The 15,754-nt window shown below is 34.7% G+C and overlaps 1 protein-coding gene across 3 annotated transcripts in view; it reads left to right on the plus strand.

The window, feature by feature from the left end:
• The window catches only part of LOC142344589 (double-stranded RNA-specific editase Adar-like), a 96,286-nt gene extending 90,685 nt beyond the window's left edge, over positions 1-5,601 (plus strand). For all 3 annotated transcript variants that reach the window (XM_075396379.1, XM_075396380.1, XM_075396381.1), the window contains 2 exons: positions 4,238-4,479; positions 5,198-5,601. In XM_075396379.1, coding sequence (XP_075252494.1) covers positions 4,238-4,479; positions 5,198-5,454 — 499 coding nt within the window. In that variant the 3' untranslated portion in view covers positions 5,455-5,601. The remainder of the gene's footprint in view (positions 1-4,237; positions 4,480-5,197) is intronic.
• The last annotated feature ends 10,153 nt before the right edge of the window (positions 5,602-15,754 follow it).

Here is a 15,754-nt window from a genome sequence, read left to right on the forward strand (position 1 = left end):
TTTGGTTATGCCTTCTTTGAATTTGCCATTAATGAATTATGTGAGCTCTCATTAATGAAAACAAGTAAAAAAAAATGACAAAACAGAAAAAGGGGGTAAAATTAACAAACACTTCTGAATTTTTCGAGAACAATTATTTTCAAAGTCATGAAAGCCATTAGCTAGAAAGTGAAATTGTTGAATAGGTTCGTTTATTCGTCCAAATGAAGTGCTTAGGAGCTGTACTTATTCAGAATATTTGATACGTCTACAACAAGAGCGTCAAACAGACAAAAAATCAATACTTAGTTTACTTTTTGCGAAAAACTTTTGTCGAAGCCAGTAAAAACATAACAAGTTCTTTAAAAAAAACAGTAGATTTTGTACACTTGCACCTTCCCTCGACAATAATAATGTCATATGTGACCTGTAAGTAAAGGGACTAGGTAACAAATAGACAAAAAAGAACAAAAAATGCGAAGTTCAATAGTTTTTTTTTTAATTTTCGAAAACAATGGTTATGAAAGCCATCAGCTATCGATTCAAATCAGAATATAGGCTCATTTATTCCTCAATAAAAAGCCAATAATACCTGCCAATATCCACCAAATTTCATACGATTAAAAGACAAAGTAAAAAACGACAGTTAAAGACAAATGTAAAAAAAAATCAATTAAATTCTTCGAGAAAGGGGTGTCGGAGCCGTTGAAAACATATTCTATGCCTTTAAAGACTTTTTCATGTCCAATTGTGCCTTATTTTGAACGCCAATAATGGAAGATGGGAACTGTCAATTTTGTGATTATGTGACAAAACGAGAAAAAAACCTGAAAAATTGGGCCAATGCTTAAAAGTTTTTTTAAAAATGAAATCTAGTAGTATCAAAGTCAGAAAATCATATCTTAACGCGTAAATCCACAAAAAAGATTAAGATAACTTTAGAAGAAAGAAGGGGCAAGAGGAAGCATTCTTTCTTTGCGGACACTAAGCTACAATTTGACCAAACTAAGAGAAAAATAGTGGCAAAGTTTAATAAGCCATTGTTTATTTCAAAATCAAACAGTTTTAAAAGTCAAAACGACCATAATATTTCGAGTAAGGAAACCAGATGCATTATTTTGGAACTGCTTAGGAAGCCATCTGGACCTATCAGCATTGGGCTTTGATTTAAATTGTTCTGTTCTTCAATTAACATAAAAAAGACCTAAATTGCTATTGCGGTTCGTCCATTAAGAACACTCTTTTGCTTCGAATGTTATAGATGGAGATACTTTGTTAGTTAAAGGATCAAAAATATTTGCTGTGTTTTCGATAATCATCCAGTAAAGTTAGCAAAAACTGGCAAAATTTTAATTCCAGTCTACTCTCAATGGAATTGGAAGTAGGACTAGCTACCTTTGTAGTTTATGAAGATTTTGATAGTTGTTTTTGGTTTTGTACTTCGGGGCAATTCAATCAAAATGGAATAAAGAAGCTTATTTCGGACAATTTTTGATGAAAAAGGCTGAATTTTGAAGTATTTAGCCAAAATTTTTGCCAAAAAATCAAATCAAAATAGTCAGCAAAACTTTTTTGTCTTAAAATCGAAATCAACAGTACTATTTTAAGCAATTTATACATTTTTTAGCAAAATCGACAAAATTCTGGGGGAAAATTGCGGAAAATGTGAATAAAAATAACGCAAATCTGTCTAATACTCACAAAAATTTTAACCATGATAACTCGCTCTAAAAAACTTTTTAATTCCATATTCTAAGCTGGAAGGGCTTTTTTAATGATAGCACTCAAAACTGTCTACGATTTATATAGCGTTCGGTCAAAATTAACTGAACAAAAAAAACCAGTTGAGTATATAGTTCCTCCCCCCTCAAGAGGGGTCGGAACAATAAAATGGGTTTTCTCATATATTCGTAGTTGAGCTGATGACACTGATTTATTCAAGTTGGGACCATACAACATTACATTTGGGTATCAGGTGAAATTCTTAGAACCTAGACCCAAAAGAAGTTTTCCCAGAGTGCTCGATTATATTTTTTGTAGGATTTAGTCCAAGTTGCATAATGAAACAGATTATCATTATATAAGCGTCTGGAGACCGATATGAGACTCAGAGGTTAGGGTTACTTGATTGTCGGTTGAACATTCGTTTAAAGTTTGAATGCGCAATCAGGTAGACCTTGCCTTCATGGTCTGCTTTAATCCCGACGAACCAGATAGTGATTGATTTAGATTTTTTGAATCCTGTGATACTCAACTGAAGGGTTTGTTAAGTGAACGTCAAGTAGCTCTTAACCTTCGTTTGTATTCATTGGGTTTACTAGTTGATTCATAATACGACTTGGTATATTTCTCAGGTTTATAGCTAGTCAACTTTTTTCTCTATTCTCCTAGAATTTTGAATAGTATCTATTAGTGGAAGAGACGATAAAGAAAGACGACTGTAGTCTATTAAAAAGTTAAAGTGTACTTCAGACCGTCTTTCATATTCTTCTAATTTCTGTCGTAATTTTTGTATTTCAGAGCGCAGAAACTTTTGTGCGCCATAGCTTTCATACAGAAATCCTAACTAATATAGTTTAAAGCTCGACAGTTCAAATGAATAAATTAATGCTTAACATTTGTCCAAAATATATGTTTTTCATATTTTCCAACAAAGTGTTTAGCTATTTATTCTGCTGTTGGTTTTTCACGTAATACTGTTCTTGTGATTAATTGCTCTCGAGCGAATTTTGAAAAAATTATCATAAATGTGTGTTACTCTTTTTATGCAAAATTTTCCCTTAACTGATTTTGCGCGTTTGTTCTTTGAGTAAGTTTTTCACGCTTGAGTTCCTTTATTTTTGCGTGATCTAAGTTGCTCTTTCTGAAATAGTTTGTTGCTAATATAAAAGTGATTGTAAACGACAAGAATCGGCGTTATTGTAGCTTAGTGGTTAAGATGTTGTGTTGGTATATTGGAGGTTTGGAGTTCGAACCTCTGATGGGTTGACTTTTGTGCACCCATAAAACATTTCTAAGCAACAACCCCTCTATGTTGCCCCGCCTGTCGTTCGCCAGCAATTGATGTGACGTTAGTCGTTTTGTGTGTTTATGTCCCTGCCCCGGTCTTTCACAAATGGACTAAATTGATATAAAGAACATTAAATCCTTGTGAAGCTCTCTTAGTGATCTCTTAAATCCCTGTGACCCTAAGTGTATGGCCGACCGAAGCATTTGAAACAGAAATTCTTCTTGTGACTCATTCGGCTATTAAGCTGCTGGGATATTATTCCGTAACCCTAAAGTTTTTTTCTTGCGATCTAAAATTCAATCAGAGACATAGTTATTGTGATCAGTCGTTGATGAATTTCACAACTGGGATGGTTTGGTGTGGCATAATTGTTGTTTTCTGCGCACAATTTAGCTCAACTGGGTTCACCCTTTTGTTTTTAGTAGTTTGCCAGTTATGGTCTGAGGACTCGGAGAACATAGCGGCACTACTTGGTTATTTTTAATAGCCGCCATCATCTTCAGCCGGCTATTATTGTGGTGCTTTTTTTACAGTCCCACAAATATGTTTTGTGTATGGATTGTATTGGTGCTCTTTTTTTATAAGATATATTCACACATTTTTACACGGTGGGATAAACACGTAACGCCCAGTGGACATTAAGTTTCATAAGAGGCTTGTAGCTGGTTTTAGTAGTCTTTTGAGTGCTCAGCGTGCAGAAATTCCCACGAAGGCTTAATTTCAAGGTCAGAAGGTATTTATTTTTTAATTGCTCTTGAACGAAGTTCATAGCAAATATTGCAAACCTGTGTCTTTTTTATGCAAAATTTTCGCTTGACCGTTTTGATGTTTCGAGTGACTTTTACGCCCTTGACTTTTTTTGCGTGATCTAAAATTCTCTCTCAATCACAACTTCAAGCAGCTAAACTCTATTGGCGGCAATTAATACTAAAGTCAAATAAAAAGTGCGCCGAAACTGGTGCCATTTTTCACTTTAAATCTTAAAAATTTTAATAGTGTCGGTTATGTTGCCATGTATGTGCGCCGGTTAATGGGTACCTTTAGCTAGTTTCAAAAACTTCAGCAACTGTTTAATTGCTCTTAAACGACGTCCTGTTGTCTTCTTAATGCGATTTTTTGATTGACGAGTTTTTGTCTGACCCATTAGTCATTATGTCCTCAAAAAAGGGATAAACAGGTAACGCTCGGAGCGCATTAAGTTCTATTAGATGTACCTATCATGTACCTATCATGATGGCATGTTTGCAGAGCTCCCGAAGTGCAATCCCTGATTCCGAAGACACCTACAGATCACAGACGACAAAGTGCTCAGCAATCCCCTGCTATGAATGGCGGAGCTGGTACTTCTTTAGTACCACCATTTATGCTGTACAGACCACTGTTGTGTAGTGTCGATATCCCAGAGGCCAGACAGGCGTCCAAGAGTCTGCCCTATGCAATGAATTGGACATGTATGGACGAGGAGATGGAAGTTGTCGACACTGGCAATGGTAAGATTGTGATCAAATCCGAAGGGTAATTACGGCCCGTTTGTGAGTCCCTTGAAAATCATTTCAGGACCTGACTGCGTGGTTATGCAATTGAGTGCATATGATATCAAATGTGTCCGATGGTGGTTGATTCACTGAATCGATAATAAAGATAACTATATGCGAAATAATTTAATGATTTAAAGGGAAAATTATGTCAGCGAGCATAAAAGTTTATTGAGTTACTCTTTAAACTAACGAGGTTGGAAAATTTTTCATAGAATAACAGGAAATATTAGCAACTATATAGGATAATTATTAATTGCTGTCAAACGAAGTTTGTATCAATTATATTAGTCCCGTGGTCTTTTTTATGCGATTTTTCGCTTGACCAATTTTTCGTCTGACCCTTTTGACTTCTCGTCCTCAAAAAAAAAGATAAACAGGTAGCGCCCGGAGGGCATTAAGTTCTCTTAGATCCTTATGACTTATTAGTCTTTATGCATGCGATTCACCGAACCTGTTTAGGAGTCATACATCCATGGTGTGAAGGGTAGTTCTGAAGCGCTCCGCTTCACCCCTAACCCCCCCCCCCCCCCCGGTGCCTTCCCCTCTACCGCGGCTCACCAGCTCTCCCTAAGGCTCACCAGCCCCCCGAAACAACCTTACCTATGAATGAGAAAAAGGATATGGTAATAAAAACTTACTTTTTTTGCAAAAAATGTTTTGCATGTTCTAGGCAGAGTAGTGGAAACTGGACGAGTATCTTGTGTTTCAAAGCAATCCATGTTCAATTATTTCAAGCAACTTTTGGAGAATGATATTTCAATGCGATCACCAGCTCTCACCAATGAGAAGGAGCCCAGAACGTACAGAGACTGCAAAATGCACTCATCCGATTACTTTCAGTCCAAAAAAGCGTTCATTCGCAAAATGCAAGCAAACGACTTGGGCAAATGGTTGTCGAAACCACAAGAAGTTGACGGATTCTCTTGAACTAAGAGATACAATAGTACTTGTATTAAAATTCTTATTCTAAGATATCTTGAAAAGTATTCTGAAAGTCTATTAGTGTTTGAAAAACTTTAATATTGCCTCTAAATTTGAGCAAAAAATGTGTTTGTAATTTAATTGTCTGATTAATTGCTCTTGCACGAAGTTCATAGCAATTATTATAAACGCGTTGGTCTTTTATGCAAAATTTTTTCTTGACCATTTTGCGCTTTTCTTCTGGAACATTCTTTGACTTCTCAAGTGACTTTTTCACGCTTTCGTTCTTCATTTTTGAGTGACCTCTATTGCTTTTACTCTCGTTGCTAAAATAAAATCGATTTCAGCATAGCAAAACAAAGGGCGTGATAGCCGAATGGGCAGTGCATTTGGTGACGAAGAGGGAGGCCCGTGGTTTGAATCCCATCGTGGGCAAACCTTTTTGCACCCATAAAGTAAAATTTATCTAGGCTACAGGCCCTGAATTAAATTGCCTCGCCTGTCGTTCAAGATCAATCGACATATGTAGGTTTATGTTTCTGGAAAATATTTAGGGGGTCTCTTTTTAAACTGCCCTCAAGCCAAATTTATAGAAACTGTATTAGTCCTGTTTAATAGCCGCCGTCAGCCTCTCAACGGCGATTATTTGGGCGCTCTCCTTTTTTAAAATTCAAAAATTTGAATTGTATTGGGGCGCTGTCTTTTTTGTTCACATGCGGCAGTTTCACTCTGATTTTTACTGTTTCATCGATTTTTTGGATCGGATTTTTTAAATACTTCTCCCAACTCATTCATAGTTCATTATAGGCCTAGTTTTTTGTTTGAACCAAAATTTCTATTTTTTTGCTATTGGTTTTTTGTTCACATGCGCATTTCGGCATTTTGACATTAATTTTTTAAAAATGTTGTTGATTTTTTCAGAGATGCTTTTTTCAATTCTCTCTTAGTTCGTTCTACCAGGTCTGGTTTTTTGTTAAATCTATGAAAATTCTTTGAATTGTAAGGAAGGACTTGTCCTGCTATTTTTTTTACAATTCAAAGAATTTTAATTGTATTGGGGCGCTGTCTTTTTTTTAAGATCTGTTCGCTTATTTTCACGATTTTTGAAGTCAAATTGGAGTAGTGATTTTCGTCACGCCGAAACAAGAAGTAGAGTGAAAAAGTGAGTGGTTTCACGGCGTGAAATTTTTTTGCTCTAATTTTCAAGTAGAATGAGACAACGGTGTTTGAACAAAAATTCACTTTCTCGTTTGTGGTTTTTTGTTCACATTCGGCAAGTTCACTTTGATTTTTACAGTTTTTCTTTTATGTCAAAATTTGATCGGATTTTTTATTATATTCTAACAGATTTGATTTTTTTTAATTTTTTTCCTTTTATTGTTCTGTTTCAAGATGAGCAGTTGGATGGCGTTGAAATGGATTTCCACTTTGAGTCGTTTCAGAACTTTTTCCGGCTATGTTTTTAAAGATCTGTTCACACATTTTCATGATTTTCGGAGTCAAATTGGAGTAGTGATTTTGGTCGCGCCGAAACAGGAAATGGAGTGAAAAAGCGAGGGGTTTGCAGTGTGAAATTATTTATCTCGAATTTTAAAGTAGTGTAAGAAATTGGTTTTTGAACAAAAATTCGCTGTCTCGCTAGTGGTTGTTCTTTCACATGCAGCATTTTGATCTTGATTTTTACTGTTTTCTTTTATTTTGTTGGATCGGATTTTTTTCTAAATGGTTTTCCCAATTCATTCATAGTTCATTCTAGGCCTAATTTTTTGTTTGAAACAAATTTCTATTTCCCGCTAGTGGTTTTTGTTCAAATGAGGCGTTTTGATATTGACTTTTTTATCTGATTTTTCTAATGGTTTTCCAAATTCACTCATAGTCTGTTCTAAATTTAGTTGGTTTTTTGTTTAGTCAATGAAAATTCTTTGAATTGTACGTCAGGACTTGTGGTGCTACGTTTTTTACAATTTAAAAAATTTGAGTTGTATTGGGTCTTTCTTAAGATCTGTTCACACAATTTCATGATTTTTGAAGTCAAATTGGAGTAGTGATTTTCGTCACGCCGAAACAGGAAATAGAGCGAAAAAGTGAGTGGTTTCGTGGCATGAGATTTTTTCGCTCTAACTTAAAGTAGAGTGAGAGAACTGTGTTAGAACAAAAATTCGCTTTCTCGCTAGTGGTTTTTTGTTCACATGCGGCAATTTCATTTATTGTTTTTTTTCGTTTTGGATCGGATTTTTTTCTAATTGGTTTTCGCAATCCATTCCTAGTTCACTCTTGGCCTAGTATTTTGTTTGAACTAAATTTCAATTTTTCGGTAGTGTTTTTTTTGTTCACATGCGGCTTTTTGACAATGATTTTGTTTACTTTTTTAATTTTTTTATCTGATTTTTTTAGAAATGGTTTTCCCGATTCAGTTGCAGTTCGTTCTAGGTCTAGTTTTTCGTTTAGTCAAAGAAAATCCTTTGAATTGTACGTCAGGACTTGTCCTGCTATGTTTTTTAATTTGCTATAGCTTTTGATCACGTTTTTCGTATTATATAAGTCATGGTTTCATTGTTTGACTTTTGACTTACTTCAATCGCTGTTTCAACTGAATTGACTTTAAATTCTTTCACGCATTGAATTACGCAATTTGGTGAATACTGTCAAAGTTAAGAGAGCAGAATTAAAAGAGACGGGATAAACCGATAACGCCCGGTCATTGAGAATTAGGTTATCAAAATTCCTTAGAGTGTTTGCTGCTGACATTGGTATTAAGCTTATTAGTTTTCAGTTTAGAAACTGAATTAAGTAAAGTTTTAGAGTCTATTTGAAACTACGCGCCAAATTAGAACACTTTTTGACACTGAAAAAAAAAACGACAGAAAAGTTAAGTCAATTTATCTTTTTTTTCTTCTGTTTCAATCCCGATTTGCATCAAGCGCTCCAACGGCGGCTATTTTCCGGCAATCTGCCGACTATATTGATCTTTTTAACGCTTTTAATTTTATGCATAATTTTTTAATGACGCTAAAAACATCAGGTTGTATCGGATGTTTTTGCCCTAGTACTTTTGTTTTTCCAACGAAGCTTAAATGATGACTCCTATTGAAAATACTGTTGTTATTTCAAGAGCGGACAACTTTTGGTCAATGATATTTGCTTTGTTTTATCATTTTTCATGTTTGCTTTTCATTTTCGCCGCACTGTTTTATGCTGAGGAGTCTCAAAGATATTTTGGATGAATCCCTAAAAACATGCATCTGGAAAACAAAAAAACCACGGGCATCATGGACGTCAACAAACATCGATTCTATGAATGAAGCTAAACTTCCTTCAGTAATCATTCGCAAGATATCAAAATGAACAGATTCTTAAAGGTTAATTGCAAACGTGAATGACTTGAGCTGTGCAAGACATACAGAAGGGTCAAATAACTTCTTTTGCAAAAACAATTAACTTCCAGTATTTGTACACATGAAAACTAGAAGCAGATGTTAGTGAAACAAATGGCATGAGTTCTATTTGAGATGGACGAACTTTCTTAGAATTTGGCTATAATTTTTTTTACAGTTTATATTTGAGTTTAAGAGTTCCAATGAATCAACTGAGATTCATTTTGCCCTGAAAATTTAATTGACAAAAAAAATGTGGATCGCGTTTAGTTGTTTAAGACAATATGGACTAATTATTAACTAATCCGACCCACTTATCCACAACTTTGGACTAATTGTCTACCAAAGGAGAAAGAGATAGAAAAGTTTAAAAAACTCTCACATACTGATCAAAAATCAAGACTAAAAAATAGCATTCCAAATCAAATCATTAGTAAATAATGCCACATTAGTGAGCCGTTGAGAGCTGCCATCATTAAGACTACAAGACAAGACAAAAAATCCAATTGCACGGACAAAGATTTGACTAAAAAATCGTCTACTTTTTGAAGAAAAAAAACAAAGTCAAAATAGCGTTGTACAGGAGACTCAGTAGACAAAAGCAGACTCAGTTAAAGAAGAAAAAAATGATCATTATTGGCAAAATTAATTTAAAACGTTTGTTTTTTTTCTTAAAAAAACAATTTCAAACTGAAAACCATCAGATATCAATCGAAATTTTAGAGGTTGATGCTCTTCCGTTTCTCAGTTTTAAGACTTTGAGACCTTTCATTATCCACAATATGTCGTACATATACAAAAAAATAACCAATTCAGACGACAAACAAAAATTCTTTTAAATTTTGGAAAAAAACGCTTTTGAAATTTTTCCATGAAACTAAGAGATATTCAATTGCGCGTTCTCTGAACACCAAAAAGGTGAAACGTGACCTCTTAAAATTTAGACCAGGTAACAAGTATTAAAAAAATAAATTTTTGCTTCTCGAAAACAATGATTTTTGTTGATAGCTAATGTTTTTATTGACTGCTTTGAAATTGATAAGAGGGGTTATTTTATTTCTCAAAAGCCAGTGAGATTTGTCCTTATTCGGAGTATCTCGTACATCTACCAAAAAACTTCAAATAGACATATAGTAAGAACGAAATTAATTTCTTATGAAGAACTTGTATCAAAGCCGTTAGAACAAGGGGGTGCACTAAAGACCTTACATATGCCCAATTTCTGCTTCTTTCGTTAACAACAATAATTCGTTAACCAGGAGACCAAACAGAACAGCGAAGATTTAGGCTAATAGCTGAAATCAGTAAATCTGTTCCTTAATTCATTCAGCAGAAAAAGACATAAAGAGACAACAATCAAAAATTATGCTAGTATTTTGCAAAAAAACGGTATTTTGCATAAAAACAAGTTTGATGTGTTTAATTGTACTTTAAACATCAATAACTTGATAAGCTGTCTCCAAACTATAAAACTAGGTTGCAAGTAGACAAAAATACAGAAAATTGTGATTACAATAAAACGCCCTATATTATTTTAAAACATTTGATTTCGATTCTAAGAAAATTTTCAGTTATCAATTGAAGTTAGTAAATAGGTTCCTTTTCTAATTTGAAGGAAGTCACTAAAAATTGGAAATATCTTGAATTTAACTTACAACTACAAAAAGAACGGCAAAAAAGATACAACAAAAATTTGAAATTCTTCTATAGGACGGCGTCGGACCAGTTAAAGCCATAATGTAATCAAAGGAAAACTGGTATGTTCAATTGTGCCCCCTTAAACGCCAATAATGTGATATCTGACCTGTCGATAATGTGACGTGAGCACAAAAAGAATAGCAAAGTCAGGAAAATGTCCAAAAATCAAAACATTTTTGCAAAAAATTGTAGTATCAAGCAGAAAAACATTTACTTAACATTTAAAATCAGAAAAGATATAAAATTTAATTAATTAAAAGCACGATGCTAACTATCTTTGTTGGCTTTAAGCTACAACTCGACCAAAACAGAGAAAAACGTCTCAAAACCCAGTGTTCCATTAATAATTTTGAAATTATACTTTTTAAAAAGTCAAAACGACTCTAAGTCTTCAACTAAACACCTAGATAGGTTTTCTTGAAAATTCTGAGGAAGCTAATTGGACCTGACAATAGTAAGTTTCGATATGATTTGTTCTTTTCTTTAACGTACAAACAAGCAAAATTTGTAAAATTTTTTTAATTAATGACTTTTAACAATTCGAATTTTTGGGTTTCCTTTGGCGCTTCGTCCATTATGAAAACGTAATTAATCCAAAAATTATTGATATGGATAATTTGACTAGAAAACTTTATTAAATCAAAAAATACTTGATGTTGATGCTTTTAAATATTTGATGCATTTTGCATAAATGCATTTTTGCGTAATTATTGAGTAAAATTAGAAAGAAACTGGCAATATTTTAATGCAAGAATGCACAAGTAAATCTTGCGTTTCTTGGAGTTAAGATATGACACCAGTTTTTAGGTATGGTAATTCGTCTAATTTTAACAAAATGGACAAAGAAAAGCTTATGTTCCATAAGAACAACCATTTAAGCCAAAAATTGGATCAAACAGTTCAACGGCTTCATTGTATTTTTAGGCTAAATTGGCTAGAAATTGCGAAAAAATACGGAAAATGTGAACCAGACAACGGAAATCAGTAAAATGTTTGAATCTTTAAACCTCGATTGCGGCGAAAACGAAATTTTTAGTTGTGCTTTATGCTGGACGAGCTTGCTACTGGTAACACTCGAAATCCTCTAAAACCCTCTACGATGAACATTGAAGTTGACCGCTAAAATGGACTGCTCAACAAATACACGTTTGTGTACATATATCCTCCCCCTTTAAAGAGGGTGGGAACAATGACAGTGCATTTAGTTAAACTTGTTTCGTTGGACAGAAATCAATAATAATAATAATGAATTGTTCTCAAGTATGTATAAACAAACAACATTGTTCAATGAGGTTTACATATGCATACTCAAAAGGCCATCAAAAGGCAAAAAAGCCTAGTCGTGTGATGCCTTTGGGAAGCAGTTTGTTAGCAAATAGGGGTGGGGGTAGGGTGTTGATATTGGTTTGTTTTTAAGGTTTAAATAGATTGAGTGACAGCAAGTACACGTGATGAAACAGTTGAGTTTTTGCAAAAGGATAAAAATAAAAAAAATTATTGTTTCAGACAATTGCGCAAAAAAAACTAATAAAAAAGTTCTATGATATCATTTCCTTGTATAAAATTTTCAAGGAAATTATGGTGGTGTGTATTAATTCCAGATTTGTAGCGACTCTTTATAAAGTGAACACATTTTGAATCGAAATTAAGTATATAATTTAGCAATTTCCTTATTCGTATTCCAATTCTCTTTGGGTTTGTCATACATCATAAATTAATTTAGTGCAGTAAATTTATTATACGATGTACTTAATTTAATTTAGTGTACTTATTCCTGATGGGCATGTGTATAGGTCAATGTTATTTCACATGCTAGTCTGTTATTCCCATCTCTCATAGCGGGAAATTATTGTTCATATTTGTTGTGACTTCTTTAATACCAGTTGCCTTAATACTCACTCTTTTAGTTTTGCACTTTGCGAACAGTTGCCTACTTTAACTTATTCTTCATTAACTGTCTTACTAATCAATTAAAGTAGACAAGTAATTACCAAGCGATTCGCTAAGCGGATTCATTTAGAAATTGTGTAAAGCGCACTCGCCGCGCAAGTTAGGATATAAAACATAATCGTCACTCGCGACTCAAGATTAAGTACGCAATCTCATTTGCGTACGACATGGCGCAGTCAGCAACTCAGAAGCGGACCCCACTCGGCTTTGAGCCATTTTGGGATAAACATAGTGCAGACCCTCCGTTGAAATGGGAAAAGTGGCAGATGCAGGCCAAGTTAGCTCTTCTTGCGAAGGAAAATATTACACTAGACACTTTGTTGGAACCAAAACCCGAAACAGTACAACTACCACTTGAACCTATCTATGAGGATACGATAACAGGATAATCGTCGCAATCGGAGAAGGAAAGATTGGCGAGGAACGCTCAATCAAAAATGAACTGGGAGAAACGGTGTCAGAGACAACTGGAGATAGGAGTAATGTGTGGAGATAAACCGTGGGCACAGGCTGATCGAAAGACTGTGTCAATGCTATATCTCAGTTTGGGCACCGAAGGACGCCGAATTGTTTGTAGCAGAAACCCACACCTCAAGATGGACATTCTAACAACAGCAGAACTTTGGACAATCATGGAATCAGCATTTATTCGTCAGCGCAATATCAAATTTGATAGGTACGTACATCTCACTACAAAACAGACAAGAGGAGAGTCTATCGAATATTTCTTTGGAAAATTGAAAGAACTTTCTGAAAATTGTGAACTCGGGAGTCAAGAAGATACTCTTATAACAGATTTATTTATTGCGAATATGTTAGATCCGGAAATCCAAAGGGAATTGCTGCGAGAAACTCTAGAACCAGCTCAAGCATTACGTTTGGCCATAAATATGGAATTAGGTCAAAGAAATCAACTACAAACTACAAACTCGCAACATGCTCCACAGGTTAACGCAGTAATTTCTCAACGACCTTCTCGACCACCGAGTCAACGGCCGACTACATCTAGTTTTATTCGACCACCAAATCAACTCTGCAGAAACTGGTTTAACTTGGTCAGCAAATCATAAAGTCAAGTGTATTGCGAGAGGCAAGACTTGCAATAACTGTGGCTTACAAAATCATCTTTCGCGAGTGTGCAGGAAACCGAGGTCATCATCAAATAGACCCATCCAATCTAATGTTAACTCTGTTGAAGAAACTTCAACTGATCAGACGGTAAATGCCATACAAAATATGAATTATAACCCACAATGCGAATCAGATTACGATAGCTCAGATGATAATATGGTCGCCAGCATCGCAAGTAACGCAATACATATTTAACCAAAGAACACCATCTTGCAAATTGGTAATACCCAAGTAGGACTTCTCATTGATTCAGGCAGTGTATGCAGTATTTTACCCGAGACTCTTGCTTCGAAAATAGTGGAAAATTCTCCCCTTGCTCGATGGTTGATAATAGCGCCTCCCCAGGAAGTCAAAACATTTTCAAACGAACCCATAAACGTGACGGGTATGATACAGATACCAATTGCGAGCAATGGATGGCGACTTGAAGAAGCTGAATTTGTGGTGGTCCGTGACGGGCTAAAACCACTAGTTGGTAGAGACTTGTTTGACGCTCTCGGAATCTCAGTAACTCAAACCCCAAAATATGAAGGTAGTATGGTCAACACTATCACATCCCAATGTCCATTTAAAACACGTATTGCAAAACAATTTCCTCAACTTATTACCCGTATTGGTCGCTCAAAAATACACATTGTTAAATCTAAATTCCATAGAAATTTTCAACCAAAACATCAAAAGGGCAGAAGAGTACCCATTAATTTACAAGAACGAGTAAATAATGAAATTAAAAAATTTCTTGAAGAAGGACATATAGAAAAATTGAATAACTGTTCTGATCAATATTTTATTTCACCTATTGTAATCACAGTTAAACGAGATCAAACAATAAAGTTAGCTTTGGATTCCAAAACTCTTAATAAATCAATACACAAGAATAAAAATCAGATGCCAAATATTGAAACACTTAAGGATTCCATATCACAAATAATAACAAACTACAAAACAGAACCAGCGGATAAAATATACTTCTCTACTATAGATCTTAAATATGCATACAGCCAACTAAATCTTCACCCTGAAACTGCTAAACACTGTAATTTCAATATTGTAAGTGGTGACATGACAGGCACATATCGTTTCGAAACGGGATTTTATGGTCTTACTGACATGCCTGCCGAGTTTCAGAAGGCAATGGATTACACTTTGATTGGCCTCAAAAATACATTTTGTTTTCTAGACGACATCTTAATTGTAAGTAAAGGTTCTGAAGATGATCACTTACAACTTGTATTAGATTGCCTTAAAAAACTGGACGCGGATAATCTCTGAATTAACCTTCCTAAATGCCATTTTGCGAAGCAAAAAATTTCCTGGTTAGGATATAATATAACTCAATCTGGGATATCACCACTTGAATCTAAAATATCCTCTATTATGTCATTACAACCACCTAATACACTTAAAAAACTACCTTCATTTCTCGGTTCAGTCCACTATATTAGTAAATTTATTCCCAATTTAGCTCAACTCTGCCATCCTTTAAAACCTCGTCTTCGTAAGTCAGCTAAATACAATTGGACTGACGCTCATACTCTACATTTTAATGCCATAATAACTCGCATAGCAAATCATACAGAAAACATTCACTATAACCCCCAACTCGAAACACGAATCAAATGTGATGCATCTCGCTCCGGATTGGGAGCAGCACTAGAACACCTAACAGTTGATGGTTGGAAGCCGATCTCTTTTGCATCAAGATTTTTAAATAGTAGTGAAGAACGTTATAGTATTAACGAATTGGAACTTTTTGGGGTGGTATGGTCCATAGAATATTTTAAAAATTATTTGTATGGTAAAGAGTTTACTATTATCACTGATCTTCGCGCATTACTTTCTATTTTAAAAGAACATCGATCAAATAAAAGTTACAATAGTAGGCTATCACGATGGGTTGATCGTCTTTTGCCTTATCAATTCTCGATAGAGCATCTGCCCGGCGCGAAGATGGGACTAGTTGATTACATCTCTCGAAATCCATATCAACCAGCAAAAAGTGTTTCAAAATATGATGAGGAATTTTTAGTCGCAATATTATCAAGCATACACTCTGATGCTCAATTACTTCAACAAAAACACAACATTTTAGCTCATTCACTTAATAAATTATATATTGATATTGATGGTGAAAATAAAAATTCCACCACTAA

This window comes from Convolutriloba macropyga, chromosome 8 (genome assembly GCF_964194025.1).
Source record: "Convolutriloba macropyga chromosome 8, txConMacr16.3, whole genome shotgun sequence".
Taxonomy (NCBI): domain Eukaryota; kingdom Metazoa; phylum Xenacoelomorpha; order Acoela; family Convolutidae; genus Convolutriloba; species Convolutriloba macropyga.